The sequence below is a fragment of the Convolutriloba macropyga genome, chromosome 6 (genome assembly GCF_964194025.1).
Source record: "Convolutriloba macropyga chromosome 6, txConMacr16.3, whole genome shotgun sequence".
NCBI classification, from domain to species: Eukaryota; Metazoa; Xenacoelomorpha; order Acoela; family Convolutidae; genus Convolutriloba; species Convolutriloba macropyga.
The window spans coordinates 70886082-70904106 of record NC_134473.1 but is presented as its reverse complement, the minus strand read 5'-3'; the positions used below and the strand labels follow the sequence as shown (position 1 = coordinate 70904106).

The window sequence follows — 18025 nt, the reverse complement described above, 5'->3', positions numbered from 1 at the left end:
CAACTCAAAAGGGCTCATAACATAACACTGGTTGTGATAATTCGATGCTTTTTTCAATTTGAGATGTTTACGTTAAGAGATTTCTTCAAGGGCTGTTTGTCATCTCCAGTTTCGCCTGTCAATTTCGAATTGAGTTTTGAAGATATTTAACTAAAAATTCGGTGCAATTTTGTGTAAATTTGGCTTTCATAGAAAATTCAAATTATAAAACAAAAGTTTAAAAGTTTAGTTGAGTTACTTCTTTTTTGCTTGTCTCCTTGACACAGTTGCATTTGACCTTTCGTCATCTGAATCGGCAGACACGAACAGTTTGACCTTCAAAAACAGTTCCTCCAATCGATGCTTTCGAATTCTTTCCAGGTCCTCTTTTGAATGGCAGTGGTCTGGATTGTAATGTACAAAAGTTTGATGAATGTCCATTAGAGGAATTTTAGGAGGGGGTGAGGACCGGAGGGGTTTGTTGGGGGAGGTCGGGTTAGTACGTTGGATCTTTTCAGAGTCGGTCTGTAGTTCGTCGTTGTCGTCGGAAAATTCGTCATCTGAGAGACCAAGAAAGGTCAGCGTTCGTTTGTTTTTCTGTTAATATAACAGTATTATCGAAACTGGAGAAGACGGAAAAATAACTTTTTTTTGAAAATTTTCCAAACTTAAAATGAAAATGTATTTGGGTTAGTGTTAGGGTGATTCGGAGGCTACATTTTTTGGTGTCAATTTTCAAGAGCTTCTAGAATGTTTTAAAACATTATGTACTAAAAGACTATTACTAAAAGACATTATGTTTTAAAAGAACTTTGGTGGAACTTAGGGTGCTGAAAATAACTCGTTTCCACTTCAACTGGTTGGGGGGGGGATCCTTCAAAAAGATGGTTATCTTGCAAGATATTAAAAAATAACAGCCGGTTTTAGACTAGAAGAAAACGGATTCAAACTGCACGTTGCATGCTACCTTCTTTTTCCACCAGTTGCGATAGTAGCGACTCCTGTCAATTTCTATCACCTCTTTCACCTCAGAGGCACCGTCTTTTGAAACTTCAGCGCCAAGTCCATCCGGCTCGTCTTTGAAACTCCTGTTTCCCATCCTGCTTTGTTTCTCAGGAAACCTTGACGACTTCAAAACCGAAATTGATTCTCGTCGGAGTGAGGGTGAATTCGTAGTGTCCGTGTCTGAATAGTCGAACACACTTTCTTCGTCAATAGCTTCGAAATTGAACCCGGGAACCATTAAACTGTTGCGCCCGATGGCTTTAGATCCGCGCTTGTTTGAAAAATTCGAAGGCGCTGTCTTCAAATCAGGCATGTCTGTGACTGAAAGCATGTTTTTAGACCCCTTGCGACTTGTGGCGCTTTGTCTCGACACGCTATCTCGGTGGGTTATACTTTTTCTGGCTGAGTTTTGTCTGGACTTTTGTACTGATAACCTTGAAGGTGTTCGGCTTCCTGATGTTTTTTGTGGGTCTTGAGGGGGTTTCGGAGAGGTGGCAGTGTTTTCGTCCTCAAGTTCGAGAGAATATTTGGCCATAGGCAGTTTCGTCCATTGGGTGCTAATTGGCAGTGGTGTATGTTCGGTAAAATCTGACAAAATAGTACATGGAAAAAACATATATAAACTGATTGCAAATGTAAACAAATCTAAAACCATGTTAGCGTCTGCTAGCTTTTCTTGCTAGTTATAGACGAAGAGTGCTTCATTTGGCAAAATGTTAAAGTATGGTGTTAACTGGTAGTAGCGGGATTTGTTTTTATTTCCCCGTTGACATAAACTTATGTCCATAGCCCTTAGTAGAGAAAAAAGTTTATTTTGGATTTTTTTTTGCAAAATTTTGTTTTTTTATGAGCATGTTTTTTTTGCATTTACAGTAGCTTTTCTGCATAATACGTTGTGCAACTTACTATTGCAATCGACTGGATTTTCGTGTCCTTAAGAGGGTTCAAAAGCATCATTTAAAACTGGATACCACCCGGGAAGGAAGCATTTCTGGTATTCCTGTCGGGGCAACTTTCGAATTTAAATTTTCTCAGAACATCGATTTTATTTATTAACTCTCGATTGAACCATGCAATTTGGTATTTCTTGCCATGTAACTTTTCTTGCTTATCTTGCCAAGATCTTGTTTCTTGATGTCCGTGCAAAGATCATGGAAGTTTAAAGTAATCGTTAAGTGACTCTGCTTGAAGTCACTGAGAACTTCTGGCGTTTATTGAGAACCGCGAAACGGTTCGAGATATTAAGTCAGAAGTTCGAATTTCGAGTCACTTAACCATGCTTAAAACACGAAACGCGCACGTTTAAAATGACGAAACTCAATGGAAGTCAACTTCTGGCTAAGTAGCAACTTCTGGCATTTTGACTTCTGGCACTGCAGACTTTCGGCATTTTAAAATGTGCACGTGAGTGTTTTAACATATCTTGAAGTCATCTTACCATGCACCCTATCACGGTATTGGCAAGATTTATAATGTTTTAGTATGCTTTTACCAAAATGTATCAAGTTTCGATTCTCTGGGATAGCAATTCAAACTTTCAACCATTTCAACAATTTTGAAAACAGTACAATCACTTAGCTTTTGGGAAAGCTCACAGAAATTAGACGAAAACTAGAAAACTAAAAGCGTCTTTTGGTCCTTTGTTCACTTTCTAGATGATCTTATGGTAGGAAGTGTTGCTGTGCAATTTTTTTGAGGATAAGTTAATTTTTCTTATGATCTTAGTATGAATGTCAAGATTTCATACAAGTTATATATGACTTTGTATGATTGTTAATTAAGAAACAATTATGATGAGCAACACGGGCTATTAGGAGGTATTACTTGCCTATTTTCAAAATGGGCCTCAATCCCGTTCTGTGCTCCAAAATGGCTTGTTTCTTCATGTGTTCCTTTTCAACATAGATGTCAATCAGACTTGTTTCCCTTTCCCTTGACCGCCTGAAACTTCTAGTCTCCATTGACTTCATGTCAACTCTGGGCAACAATTTTGAAGTGTTGATGAAACCCTCGGGCAACGTTTTCTGTTTCTCATTTGCAACTGGAATTAAGTTAACTTTAGGTTTTTTAGATTTTCGTTTCTTTTTCTTTTTGTCTGTGCTCATCATTTTTAAGATAGCCTGAATTTGGCCCATATTTTTGATCATGTTCAGTCGTTTCTCTGTCCACTGTTTTGCAAATTTTGGTCGTTTTGGCTGTTCGAATAATTGTTGGATTGCAATGACCTTTGAAATGAGGTTTTCTCGAAGCAGCTCTTCGGCTCCAGCGTCAAATCTGGAATAAATCATTCGACTGTTATGATAAATAGGCACCTGTACGTGGTTAGCAAAGATATCATTCGGATCATAATTTTATGGCATACAAGTTAGGAACTATAATCCATTTTCTCTGATGGTATAATTTTGAAGAAGTTAATTCATTAAGTTACATAATATTCAATTATATACGATTGTAAGAAAATTGGTTATAATGAATTTCGATTGATTTACTTTAACAGTGAAATTAAGGTCTCCTGTTTACCCTACATGTGAGGAAAAGAAGCTTATTTAAACGAATGTTTCTTTGACTAATGTTATTATAAAGATAAGAATATCCAAGTTCCAATATTTTTCTTGTTTGTTCCGAACCACTTTAGTGGGGGAGGGGAACTCTATAATCAACTGGTTTTTTTTGCTCAGTCAATTTTCGCCGATCGATATAATCATCGTAGAGAGTTGTGAGTGGTATCACAAGAAACCTTGTCAAGCGCACATTCTCAGTTTCATAATTTTTTTCACTTTTTCCGAGAAGTTACGGAGGTTAAACGAATTGCGAACGTTAGCCTAACTTCTGTCGTTTTGTTCACATTTTTCGTAATTTTTAAAATATGACAAAAATGTTAACAATAGTCTCATTGGTTTTACGTTTAAAGATAGAAGAGAGTTGGTGAATTGTTAGAACCCACTTTTTTGGCAGTGCTTTCAGGTAAATTTTTGAAATTTCAGTTTTTTCTTTTCTTTCATAAAAATGGCATCAATTATGCATGTTTGGCCCATTCTGCCAACTTGACCGGTCATGCAGGTACTAAAACTGCTGAACAATCTTTCTTAACTCAGATATGGATTAGTTGTGCCTCCGGTTCCAAATAAAACCTTCTGGAAAACACATTTTTGTAGTCTTCATTCAAATTGAACCAATATATATTTTTTAAAAAAATAGATTGTTTCTGATATATTAAGATTTTTTTTGCCAAAAACTATTTTGAAAAATTTTAGAACAATTGCTCTTTTAACAGGCGTGCAGTGATGGCAAGGCAAGTTCTGATCTCTTCGTTCAGTTTTTCGATGAAAAAGGATTCGGGTGGCATCTTGGGTCGGTCTTCTTTGAATTATTTTGTGGAACTTTTTCATCACAATTATTAAGTATTTCTTTAAGGTGCCATTAACGAGAGGTCATTTAATAATCCAATAAGATCCAATGAAACGATACTATGTTTTATGAGTAAAACTTATGGTTTTTCTGGCTCTGACAAATTGTTTTCCCCATTTTTTAAGGAATTCGTGAGATTTTCCAGCATTTGATGTCTTTTTTGTAATCATATGACTAAATCATTCAAAATTCTAACTGGTTATCTAGGAAGCTATTAAAAAACTATCTAATGCCTTAAGTTGATACATAATGCCTTTTTGTTAATATTACTCGATAAGTGTCCCTAAATGACAATTCATTTTTGATATAATGACTTTCTGGACATATTACCAAATTCGGTGCACCTCAGCTTTGGCCGATGCCTCAGTTATTTAGTCATTAGACCTTTAGAGGAACTTGTTCCATGCCATGAAGACCAGTGCATTGGCGCAAAGACTGTCTGGGGTGCAGCTCTTTGAGAAGTTCAGTCCCGTGAGCCTCAAGGCTCCTTAAACCATCTTTCGGGACATAGCAGAGCATATGTTGTCTGGACCAGACACATAGTGTAGCCACTCATATCTTTTGAGCTCCGATATCACAGACACAACACTATACTGTGATGTTATTTCTGTGACTATCATTACATCAATCAATTGTCTGGACCTCTCACAGTTTTTCCTACTAATAGATTTTTATCTTAGGTTCTAATTGTGCGTAGGGATTACACTTAATTTTCCCATCCACTACTCATCAATTTTCAGTCATACTGTGTAGCAATCATCCCAAGCTCCCTTACATCTCAACCTTACTAACCCTAATTTAGTTGCCTACAGGCAAGGTAGTTCAGGCTGAATAGAGTTCTCAATAGACTTTCATTGGAGTCTAGCCAAATTGCTACTAAATGGTCGAACTTCATCTACTAGTGTCAATTTCACTTTCGTTACTTTGCTGATTTTCGAGTCTGTAGGACCATCCTTCTCTCATTGTAGACCTTTCCAACAGGTAGAAGTCGGCGAGATATGACCTCAAGAGCCACTAGAGGGTCCCACCGACGACTACATTTTTGCTCCCTTTTTTCAAGGGCACAGTAAATGCTCTACCTCAACTCCCTCATCTCAGGCTCTTGCCTGCGCTGATGAGTATTGGACCAGCAAGGAACATATTTTGACACTAAGTATTTGAGTCTTCATGATTTGTGAGACAACTCGAGGACTTTTGCCGCTTTGCTAGACCAAAATCTATCCAGGATGGCCCACGAGGAGATTACGGCGACATTAATCCTTTCGGCACTCTACAGTGGAGACGCATTTGGATTTCTACTCCAACCCATCTAATTCGGTAACATTTTGTACACCTTCCAATTTAAGGGAGAAGCAATAAAAGCATGATTAGTTTTGTTCAATTTGTGGAATTTTATTGCTCAAAAATTATTTGGATTTTATGGTGCAGTAAAAATACTTTTTTTTGAAAGTTTTTTTTGTTTTTTTTTCTTATACACCAGAATCGTTTCAATTCAAACATCACCTATTGAAAACTTAGTTTTTTAGGCAAATGGGAGGACAATGAACATACATAATAATTTCAGCGAAAAGCATACAAATTTTTAGCAAAATTGCTAAAAATGCTCGCAAAATTCTGAATTCTTCTTTTATTTTTTTTGTAATCTTTTGACTTAGTCTCACCAATTACATAAACAATTGGCTTCCTTCAAAGCAGAAAAAAATTATTATATCTAGTATTTTTCAGTTGGAGACAGTTGTTATAACTCATGGCTTGAAAAACTTGTTTTGAAAATATCATGACATTTCCAATATTTGCCTATTTAATTCATTTTTGGAGCGTTTTAGCGTAGTCTCATTAAAGAGAGGTTGCCTTCTTTTTCAATATTTTATAAGGAGGTCCTAATGGTTGTTTTTTAATTAAATAATCGCTTTTTGGCGTTGATAGGACAATTTATTATTTGTTTTCGACATTTTTCAATCGTAACGTTTTCTTTTGGTTGTTTGTCCAATCATCATATAAAAAGCTTATTATTGACAAGTCGCATATCACATTAATGGAGTTTTTGTCAAATAGATATTGATATAAAATACTTCGACACCGTTTCCTCGCAAATTTGAAATGAATTCTTGATTTTTGCCCTAATTTTGTCCTTTTATAGTCGTATGACATTCTGGATTTTGACAAGTCTCAAAGGCTTTGAAATTACAAATTAAGCCATTGACAGATTTTAGCGGATAGCTAGTTATTTTCATGACTTTGAACTCAATTGTCTTCAAAATGTGTAAACGTGTTTTCTTCCTTGCCTTTCTTCCTTTTCTGTCTACATGTTAGTTGTTCTCAAAAAAGACAGTTCTCATATCTTTTCTGGCAAATTGCTTTTTTTTCAATTTTTTACAATACAAAAATGAACAGACATTGAGTTTTTGCTGTAATTAATGCTTGTTGTTTTATTTGTTGTTTGTCTTATTTCCTACTCTCCTTAATGGTAGTTATCAAAGAGTTATACACTCTCTTTTGAGATATTGTTTCAGCTGCATATTGGTTAGAGCTTATAGCAATTTTTAAAGTGGATAAAACTCTTTTTTTTTTAAACAATAAGGGAATTTTGAAAGTTTTCTTTCTCTTTGCTCTCTTGGTGGACAACAAAGACAAAAGCGTGATTCAGCAGGGTCGAAAATTTATTTGCTATCGCATATAAAGGAATCTCCTTGTTCTTACTATTTTTGGTTGGTTAGAGTGGCAATCTTTTAAATTGTTTTGAATATCTGTAAGTATCTCATATTTATACACCATCTTTATTTAAACCGCAAAAAGAAATCCCAAAAAATTTTCCTTAAATAACGTCAAAATTTTCTGTAAAGGAATCCGAAATTAGCAACAAGGGGGCTAGTTAATGTGCGTTTGCACATAAAGTTCCAACCGCGCTCATCTGCATTTTTCGCTTATTTGGTAACCAAATGACGAAGAGATTGAAAAAATTATCATGTCGTTCAACAAACTACTATATGAAGAAAATAATCTAAATCATAGGGCCCATGAGAACTCTCATTTAATTGCCAGCAGAAAATACGGCACAACTTCAAATAATTATAAATATTCATTAAACATAATCTCGTCCATTTTTTTAAAATTCACCATTAACCAAATCAAAATGGCAGCAAATGAAACTTATACTAAAGAAAAGTAAGCTGTATTTCATTGGAAAATATATGGGACTTTTCCTAAATGAGACTTGTTAACAAGTCCACAAGAAATGAGCAAAATTGCAAAGTTTAATAAAATGTTGCTTTTTTGAAAAGAATTAACTTAAAAGTGATTTAAAACATTATGCTTCAACCCAAATCATGGAGAGATTAAATTATTCCTTAATAGAAAGTGAGCCAGACTTTTCATTATCCAGGATATTCCATGCGACTACAAAAAACGACGAAAACAGGCAAAGAGAAAAATCCCAAATTCACTCAAAAAATGAAACGTTAAGCTGTTCACTAAGGATATTAACTATTTTTTATTGCGTTTTTTTTCAAATGGCCAAAGGACTGCCCATTCTTGTGATACTGTGAAAAGAAAAAATAAATCTTCAGAAATTGGCGGATATGCAAAAATCACTAATGTTTTATGAAAATTCGTTGTACCAAAAACAAAGACCATACAAAGAAAACAAAACCGTTAAAAAAGCAACATTTTGTCCGATAGATGAGAAATGCGACTTTTCGATAGAGACACTAAGCTACAAATTTAAAAGAAATCAGATTGGCATAGCTCAAAAATCCGTTGCTTTTTAATAAAAACAATAACTTTCAAAATCCATAGCCAACAAAAGCTTTCGACTAAAAGAGTAGACATTTTTTATTGCAATTTCTTCGACAGCTAATTGCTTTTATTAGTGCCCCCTTTTAGGGAGACTAAATCATAAGACTGCAAAATAACATTAAATCAAACAGAACAAGAAAATTTAACAAACATTTTTACGAAACTACAGTGAGTGTTGAAGCCATTGAATATATAAAATACGAAACCCGAGAATACTAAGTTTTTGCTTGCGTCTCTTTTGAACATCATAAAGTCTTTTTGTACAACGACTATCTCAAAATGACAAAAAAGAACCACAAAAATGGAAAAGTATCTACAACTCACAAAATTCTTCTGAAACAAATTGTCTGATCCCTAAAGACATTAGTCAAAAGCTTTCACCAACAGAGAAATTTTTGTTTGGTTCAACAAAGAAAACTAACAAAATAATGACGCTAAATTACGCAAAACTGTGAAAAATGAAAAAGCAAATATGAAACAAAAATGATGAGGTGAAGAATTCTTATACTTTTTTGAAAAAAGTCAATTTGAAAATAAATAAAATCCATTAGCTGTATACTGATATCAGTTAATCAGTTCATTTATATATCCATGGTTAGCCATTGAGACCTTCATTACACAATTTTTGATATACAGCAACAAGATTAACAGGGCAAAAATTTAAAAAAAATCTATGCCGAATTCTGAAGGAGAACGATGTCGCACCCCTTAAAAAAATAAGCTATGAAAACAATAAATATAATTAATTACGAATTTTGAAACGCTACAGTGACAATGGGCAATTATAAACAAAATTCACAATATTTTGTTTGAAAACTTTTAGTACCAAAACCAGGACGCCAGTTTTTTAAATTAAAAACCACCGCAAGGAATCGTTTGCATCTTATACGAAAAAAGGTTTGGCCTGTATATACTGAGAATAAGCTAAAATTGAGATAAATAAGATAAAAGTTTCACACAAAAAATTGTCGGAAATCAATGAAAACTTCTTAAAACAAATATTTTCAATACCATAAGAGACATTAGATAATAACCTAATGCACTGTAGAGGTAAGAAAAACAATTGAAGGCAAGATACCAGAAACCAGAACTCACTTAACATCTACTGAAACTCTTCTTCAGAGCTATGAAAAACCATTAGGTTCTTCGAAAAAATACTACATCTACAATTGACCTCATTCTTGCGTAAATAGGAGCTCTCATTAATGGAGCCGTGAAAAGAAAGTTTTGTCAGCAATCAGCAATAAAAGAACAAAAAAAGCAAAATTTTTTTGAAAAAAGGGCAGCACCAAAACAAAAAAAAGTGTTTGTGACTGTTAAAAGCCATGGTAACATCAAACCTATGCCTCATTTTGGCGCGGGTCCAACAAACGCTCCAAGTTTTCCAATTGGTTTTGTATTAAACCATTTTGTAAGTTAAAATTTTCAAAAAGAAAAAAAGAATGGTGCATATTGTATAATTATCGAGTTAAATTTGCAAAAAATGACAAAATTTTAATTGCAGATGAATTTTGCAGGGCACTGGATTTCAACTAGCTCTCTTTTGAAGTTTACGGAGATTGTGTCAGTGGTTTACAGCTCTCCAATTCTGTTAAACCTAAGCAAAGTGGCCCAAAAAAGAGTATTTTGTGCAAATTTTGATGAAAAGTACCTGAATTTTGAAAATCTTATCATAGTTTTTCGCCCCAAAAATCTGCAATCAAACAATTCAGCAACGCTATTCTATCTCTAACGGTAAAAATCACACTCTATTAATAAAAATCCAAACTTATTTCAAATTATATTAGCAATTGTTAGCCAAATTTTCAGCAAAAATTATGGAAATTGTGATTAAAAACTGTCGAATATTCACAAAACTTTAAACCTCGATAACTCTCTGTAAAAAACGAAATTGGAAAAATCAGTGGGATCGTTACATAAAGTTTTCAAATCTGATACAATATTTTAAAAACTTGATAACCTCATTTGCAAATAATTAAAACTTCATCATAAACCTGGGTACTTTGTCAAAACAGGTCAAGAAGTCAGTGCTATAAGTATTTACAAGATTTGAATTATAGTTTAAAGAAACAATCTCCATTATGGAATTTTAATCGGAGTTCTCGATTAGGGTAGTTACTAGTAACTACCCCAATCGAGAACTCCGATTAAATTCTGATATCAATAATGCAAAAAAAATGACCGCAATGATCGGAATTGGAAACAATTATTTGAAAAAAATTTTTATACTGCATATTCTGATTTGCCGCGGAAAAAAATTAACTGATATTAGTCTGGCAATTAGACTTGCCCAATACTGATATTGACTCGCCGTTAGGTCCGGGCCATTAACTATACAGCTGTTTAGTTAATGGCCCGGAGCTAACAGCAAGTCAATATCAGTACTGGGCAAGTCTAATTGCAAGAATAATATCAGTACTGATTCAGAGCTATGATCATGTCACTTTTTACCATTGCCAGTCTTGTGCCGCATGTCTTGGTCAAGACTTGCAATTCTGAATCCGAGTCTAAATCCCGGGGTACTCACTCGTCAGGGTTTTGGTCTAATTTGTCTCTTTCTGTGCGCCATGTGACGTAATAGCGCAGCATTCTGTTCACCCCGTCTCCCAATACCTCATCAAATGACTCCTTGTACTCGGTGGAGTCTATTTTTATCACCATTTCGTCTCGATTGACCAGGTGTTTGTTAGGTGTACACAATAACCTCTGTTACGATGCAAAATTAAGTCAACAAGGTCTTGTAATGCAAAACATCCGACTTTTCATAAATGATGACCCGTCGTACTAATAATGCATACCTGCAGACATAAATAGAAAACAAAGAGTTCACTTGTGGTAACTTTTCAGCAATATTAATGCAATTTTGCGAGCATTAGTTAAAGTAAATCACGCATGTAGATTATACAGCTACGTTCTTAAGCGCGCTCAAATGCCTTTTCAAAAGACGATTTGAAAGAGAAAATTCGAAAACATTTGACGCATAGAGTTAAAATGTTTGAATTTACTGCAAGGCTGATTTGAAAACGTTTAAAGCAAAAATAAAAATTCATGTATATTTGGCTCTTATTTTTGTTGATTTGATATCGATTATAAGAGTACATCAGAGAATACACTCGTGTTGACTCAAGCTTTGTAGCTTACTGTTTCAATAATCATTGTCATCCTTTTAAAAAAATACGCCAAGAACAATGTATGAACCACATTAGCGTCACCAAATTATTTTAATTTAAGGCTCCAATTTTTTTCATCCGTACTCGAGCAATTATAAAAGAGTTTTAAGCGTAATTTAAATCGATGAGGGATGAAGCATAATTGACAGCAATACAGGTGCTGATAATTTGATGTCTGCAAACAATTTTATTGCAAAAAACTCATTCGTTTTGGTCATTTTAGAACTAATTTTCAACTTTTTGGTCAATCAAAGCTTAAGTTATTACTCATTTTAGTAAGTTTTCCCATCCAAATGTAATATGGGTCAGAAACTTTATAGCAGGCCCACTTTGTCTGTGAAGACTTTTTTGTACAATCTATATGTTTTGCCTTGAGATACAAAATTTATAAAAGCTCTTTAAAAACTGAATTGATCGCTTCAGAGATATGTTAAGGCTTTTTAATTGCTCTCAAACGAAGTTTGTAGCAATTATATTAGTCCTGTCGGTCTTTTTTAATGCCATTTTTCGCTTGACCGGTTTTTTGTCTGACGCTTTTGACTTTTCGTCCTCAAAAACGGGATAAACAGGTAGCACCCAGCGGGCATTAAGTGCTCTTAGAGCCTTTCAACTCTGTTTCAGCTCAAACTGCTTTGGAGATTTATACTTATACTTATGGTGTGAAGGGCGGTTCTTAGAGGTTGAAGACACCCCCACTGTTGACCCCCCACCCCCCTATTGCCCACCCCTACCCCAGTGTTGCCCCCCCCCACCCTAGTGTTGCCCCTCCCCCCCCCCCCCCCCCAATCAGCCCCCGGTGCACCGGGGTAACATCACGAATTTTACCAATCTTTTGACAAAATGTGCAAGTTTTTCAAATTTTTTGACATTTTTTTCCTTATTCAGGTCTTTTCAGACCCAGGGGCCAGAAAACATACTATGGGGTTTGATAATAATTTACCGACAAATTTTTAATGTTCATGGAATAGTTTTTCAGCTTTTTAATGTCACAAGTTTGAGCAATTTTTTGATAAAACTTGCTTTTTTATCAAGTATTTTTGTGAAATTTTTTTCGTTTTTTTTAATTTTCCAGCCTTAAGAGCCAAGAACCTCCTCTAAGGTTTGAAAATAAGTTACTGAATATTTTCTAGTTTAAATGGAATGTACTGCAAGTGTTTAACATCACCGAATATTAGCATATTTTTGATATTTTTTGCCATTTTCTTCCAATTTTTTAAAATTTATAGTCATTATTCAATTTTTTTGAGCCTCAAGGGTCAAAAAACCTCCATTAAGTTTTGATAAGAAGTTACTGGAAAAAATTTGTTGGCAGTGGGTTAATTTTCAACTTTTTATAATCATTTGTTTTTGCAATTTTTTTATAAAACATGCTAATTTTTCGAAATTTTTTGTTATTTTTTAGGTTTCTCTATTCTCAAGGACCAAGGAATTTCCTCTAGGGTTTGATAGTATGTTACTGTATATTTTGTAGATGTAATGGAATGTTCTGTAAGATTTCAAAATCACGAATTTAAGCAATTTTTAGAAAAAACTTGCAATTTTTTCATTTTTGATTTTTTTTTCATGCAACAGAGGCCCTGGGACCTCCTCAACGCTTAGAAAACTAGAAGTTGCAGTGTCAAATCCAATCATGAAAGATATTCCTGTCTCCTTCTCTCTTTCGGTTAGCGTTACTTCCCTTCTCTTTCTCGTTCACGGTTTATCTCTCTCTCTCTTTTTTGTTGATTCCGCACATCAGCTGCTGTTATGTGGCGTAACGTCTCCATCTTTGATCCTCATTATCAATGAGTTATAGTTGAAATGTTTTTTATCATAAATGATCTAACAGACACTTTAAGTAAACCATTGTTAAGGGCTCTCAAAAGCAATTTGTAGCAAATATATTAATCCTGGTTGTCTTTTATGCAATTTTTCGCTTGGCCCATTTCTCGTCTGACTCATTTGACTTTTGTATTCAGAAACGGGACAAAAAGGTACAAAAAAAATTTTGTGTTCAATCCCTGAGGACACTAAACCGTGGCTAGTTGTTGACGAAGCCAACCGCTCGCTGGTCGTTTGAGAGCAATTCGCCCGACGTTAGTCCATTATGTTTATTAATCCAGGAAACACAAATGTTCCAAATATTAATTTTTTTTGCTTCTGTAGTGTTTGAAAATACAATTTTTAATACAAAAAATAGATAAAAACATGAGAAAATGATATTCATAAGATCAAATCTCAAATTCAGCTATTAAGAATAGACAGAAAACATTAAAAATGTTCAGTAGGCATCATATATAGATTTAAAAATATTTGGCAGAGAAACTGCAATTTTAAATGAAATATAATAAAAACATAATCTGAAAACTGTTTTATAAAATGATTCTCAGCTTGTTCAAAAAATTCTCATAAGAGCTGCAAATTTTTTGAGAATAATAAAACAACGAAACTAATTAGCTAATTTGATTTCAGATATCAAATGCCAATGATGTCTCCAGCTATCTGTTTCATTATTTTCTTTGACTGACAATTATTATTGCAAACAAAACATTTAGGAGACAAAAATAATATAATGACAGCACTTCATTTGGTTTTAAATTGCTCTCAAACGAAGTTTGTAGAAATTTTATTAGTCCTGTTGGTTTTTTTATGCAATCTTTCGCTTGACGCATTTTTCGCCTGACCCATTTTACTTTTCGTCCTCAAAAGCGGGATAAGCAGGTAGCGCCCAGCGGATATTAAGTGATCTTAGCGCTTTTCAGCTCACCAGTCTCAAAGTATGCGATTCACAGAAACTGTTTTAGCGACTTATTTTTATGGTGTGAAGGGCCGTTCCTACAAGTTGACTCCCCAACAACCACACCCCCGCTCCACATCACCAGCCCCACCTCAATCCACACCCCTGCACATGATTCAAGCGGTAAAGGCCCTGTGCATCCAAAGAACCCACAACTGCCTCACCCCCTGCACCCCCCGTTGAGCTCTCATCACGCCTTTCAATTAAGCTAAAGCTAGCCTCACTAAACCGTGGCTAGCTACTGACGACGCTAACTGCTCGTGGGTCGTTTGTGAGCAATTCACCCAACGCTAGCCGGTTATATTCAATTTTTAATAGCTGCGTCCTCAATTCCAGGCGGCTATTATAGACGGCTATTATATCGCTTTTTTTCCTTCGTCTAACAGATTTTTGTTTCGTCTTACCCTGACTTCTTGGAAATGACTTTTTCAATGACTTACCTCACTCAAAGATGACTTCTGAACTCACTTATGGAACTTCAAATTTTATGAACATTTACTTATTAAAGGTCAATAGTGTGCATCTAGGTAGTGCCAAACGTATATGCCCTAATTCTTGATTATTAGAGTCTTGATTTTTTGATTTCGAATATTAATTTTTGGATGTTCTCCGTTTGTGCCCCCAGTACGTTATGCGCCCCCAGTTACAGAGCACGTGCCATTACATAATAAGCGATTATGCAAAAAATATTGCACGTGCATCTGAGGGTTGCAAATAATATGCGCCCACTGAGCTCAGGGGGTACAAACGTCAAAAGATCCTAATGTTGAAAAGCCATATTAGCGCTTTCTCCTTATAGAGCTTATGTGTCTCATGAAAGTGACTGTCCAAAGCTAACCCAAAAAGTCTAGTGGTCTTTTAAAGGACTGGTGGTCGATCTGTCTATCTAATTTCTTTAGTAGTTTACATTCATGGAAGGCCCCAAGCGTCCATCGCGGATATTTTCCGGCAATCTGCAGGCTATGTTTTTTTCATCTGGCCTTCAAATTTTTTATATTGTTTTTAAGGTATACCTTATATTTCATCTACGCTGATCAATTAATACCTTCATTCTGTGAGAAAGAAACAATTGTTTCCTGATTAGTTAATTTTTGGTAAGTTTTAGTTTCTTGTCTCTGCAAAGCAACTTTTTGAAAAATTGTTGAATTTATTGTTGCTCAACTGCTGAGTCCGTTTTTTGTCAAATTCAGTAGATAAAGCTGAGTGATCTTCGTAGCTGCATATCTTTTTGAGACAAACAATTTTTTTGTGTAGAGTATTATTATATCATATGCTGTCGTTTGGATATTAAATCTTTTTAGAATTCAGGCAGAAAATTTTTTCGGTTTTAAAGTTTTCGTCTTGAAGCATTTAGGAACTTAAACCAATCGGATGAAACAAAAGGCTAGAAAATTGTATGTTAAATTATTGACAACAGGAATTATTATTTTGGAAGCACTTAGATTCTGCCTAAATTTTTCAGTGATTTTTTTTTATTAAACTTTGTTTAGGGGTTGTTTCAAATGTTTTATTCATAATAAAATTGATAGAGTCTATAGTTACCAAATCAACCTGGATGCTACTTGTCTGACAATTTACAGACAAAAAGTTTCTAATAACATACATTTCTGTATTTTTAATTCTCTTTTTACAAAAATGTGAGCAACTAGTTCTTAGAAACTGTTAAATGCCTAAATTTAGAAACATTTTGAAATTATTCATTCGGTGTTTTTGTCGTTAAGCATTTATTCTCTGGAATGGGTCAAATTTATTTTTGTCTCTGGATAGATAAGTCCGCCTTCTCTGCCCCTAACCAGCGTCTAAATCTCAGGTGCATCTCTCTCTATAGCAATGGCATAAACTCATAAACCACCTTAAATCAAAAGCAATGGCAAGGCAATGGTCTTTCTGAAGAAAAAACATTCTGATTTGTTGAAAGTATAATGTTAATTGTTTAAAGTATGGAAAGATATACGTACCTCATCCACGTGCTGATTTATATCTTGGTTATTTATGAAATGAGTGAATGCAACAAGGAGCTAACACGTGCTATTTATACTAGATTTGTCCCCAACTTTTCATATTGTTATGTGTGATATGATGACCCTTGATCTTTTAGAGAAGTAAATTATCAGAGTAAATAACTAGTTAAGATCGGATGTCATAAGAAGTCAAGGAAGTTATAAATTAAAGGTGATCACCATGAATGTAAAAGTGCGGTAATTTGGGGTAATAAATATGGACTGAATTTCGTGTTAATCGCCACAGTTGTCAACCATTATTTCTAATTTAACTATTCGATTACAAGATTTGTCTCTGCGTTCCCATTAACCGACAGGTTATGGGCCCAGAGCTTTTCTAAGTTAAGTAATCAACCCCCATCGTAAATAGAAAAACGTTGTTGCTGCGCCTCTTTGCTACATAGGAGGATCGCTGAAATCACTGGGGGAGGAAGACAGAGAAGACAAGGAGAGACAAGCCTTGTAGTCAAGAAGTGGCCAAGTGAGACCAGAAGAAGCAAGAGTAAGAAGCTTGTGTAACTGGTTGGGGGACCTCAGTTGTGGAGTTGAAAGCTTGTGTGACTGGTTGGGGGACTTCAATTGTGGAGTTGAAAGCTTTTGTAAGTGGTTGGGGGACTTCATCTGTTGAGTCGAGAGCTTGTGTACCTGGTCGGGGGACTTCAATCGTGGAGTGCTAAGTGTGTGTAGCTAAGCAGTGGATTCTGCTTGTGAAGAAGAGTGAGTGGAGCTGTTGTGGGGAATCAAAAAGGAGCGCGGAGGTTCAATTGTATAACAGAGCTGTCGGGGAACCAGGATTGCTTAGTATAGCTGAGAACAGCTCAGCTTAAACAACTGTTTCATTTTCAATTGTGTGTGCTGTGCTTCTGTAAGATACAAGTTTGGTCGAAAGACACAAAAGTTGGTGGTAAAACATTTCTTAAATAGGACTAGGATTAGGGTTCGAGTACATTATCCTCGGAGGGTGTTGGTATCCTCATCGTGCTTAATCGCGGAAGAAAAACCCTGGCTCAATGTCAATGTCCTGCTTTCGATTTTGTCAAGGATATTACAGAACTCGAACAGAACACCAACTTCTAGATTAATTTAGTCGACCAAACTCTTTTTGCTTAGTGTTTTTTTTCTTACAAGTGCTACCATATTACAACAAGTGCTAACCTGGTGCTATAAAGCATTTTTTTGATACACAAACATAACGACTCACCGCTTCGTCGCCCTATAACACAGCCACCAACAGGCAACAGATTCAAACACGCGTAGAAAGGAAAGCAGTTTTGATCTAAGTCCGAACAAGATTTTTCACAGCCCGACCCTTGTTACAAAAGAATATTTACCTAGAGCAGTAATAGCTTAGAAAAACAAAGGACATAGTCTTTGTTTCGGTAGGGAACAATTAAAGCTAAAGTGTTAATTTGAGACGAACGGAAAATAAACGAAAGTAAGACAGGCCTAACAATGAGCTCAAAATTAGAAAGATTGGTATTCAGCGGGCGTGAAGATGATTTCTTGTATTTTGCTGAACAGTTTGAGGCTCGTATGCACTCTTTAAAACTTGGTAAAGTTCTTAGTGGAGAAGCCACCTATCTAGATTATGTGCAAGCTGTTAGAAATAATTCTTCGGAGGAGCAACGTAGGCAAGCTATAGAAAAGGGGAGGGAAGAATTAGAAGAGAAAAAGAAGACATTGTGGTACGAGTTGGTTCAGGCTTTAGACAAAACATCAGTTCTTTTTCTTAGACCACATAAGGGTGATGGCACCAGAGCTTGGGATGTACTGTGTAAACGCTTCAAAAGTTTTGAGAGACCCCAGCTACACAAATTGATAGCGCAATTAACTAGCCTTAGGAAGACTTCAAGTGAGAGTATAGTAGATTATCTAACCAGAGCAGATGATAT

At 35.3% G+C, this 18025-nt stretch overlaps 2 protein-coding genes across 3 annotated transcripts in view; one reads left to right on the top strand and one right to left on the bottom strand.

Annotated features, from left to right (window-relative positions):
- LOC142341393 (uncharacterized) overlaps nt 1–18025 on the top strand; it is a 76345-nt gene that overhangs the window by 54083 nt on the left and 4237 nt on the right. The window lies entirely within an intron of this gene.
- Nucleotides 158–16126, bottom strand: LOC142341174 (uncharacterized). 2 transcript variants are annotated; one of them, XM_075392084.1, is made up of 5 exons: nt 16092–16126; nt 10715–10985; nt 2813–3258; nt 947–1572; nt 158–576 (listed from the first exon to the last, which is right to left on the bottom strand). In XM_075392084.1, the coding sequence occupies exons 2-5, from the start codon at nt 10846–10848 to the stop codon at nt 235–237; spliced, it is 1548 nt and encodes a 515-aa protein (XP_075248199.1). In that variant the 5' UTR covers nt 10849–10985; nt 16092–16126; the 3' UTR covers nt 158–234. The 2 variants fall into 2 exon arrangements, with proteins under 2 accessions (XP_075248199.1, XP_075248198.1); XM_075392083.1 differs by lacking the exon at nt 16092–16126 and having other exon boundaries at nt 10715–11112.

What these genes read in the sequence shown, in the direction of transcription:
- LOC142341174 (XM_075392084.1), bottom strand. Translation starts at nt 10,848, where the DNA reads ATGGTGATAAAAATAGACTCCACCGAGTACAAGGAGTCATTTGATGAG. An exon ending in GAGGCCCATTTTGAAAATAG is followed by an intron (nt 1,573 to 2,812) that starts GCAAGTAATACC and finishes CTATTTTGTCAG; the next exon opens with ATTTTACCGAACATACACCA. An exon ending in GCAACTGGTGGAAAAAGAAG is followed by an intron (nt 577 to 946) that starts GTAGCATGCAAC and finishes TTATATTAACAG; the next exon opens with AAAAACAAACGAACGCTGAC.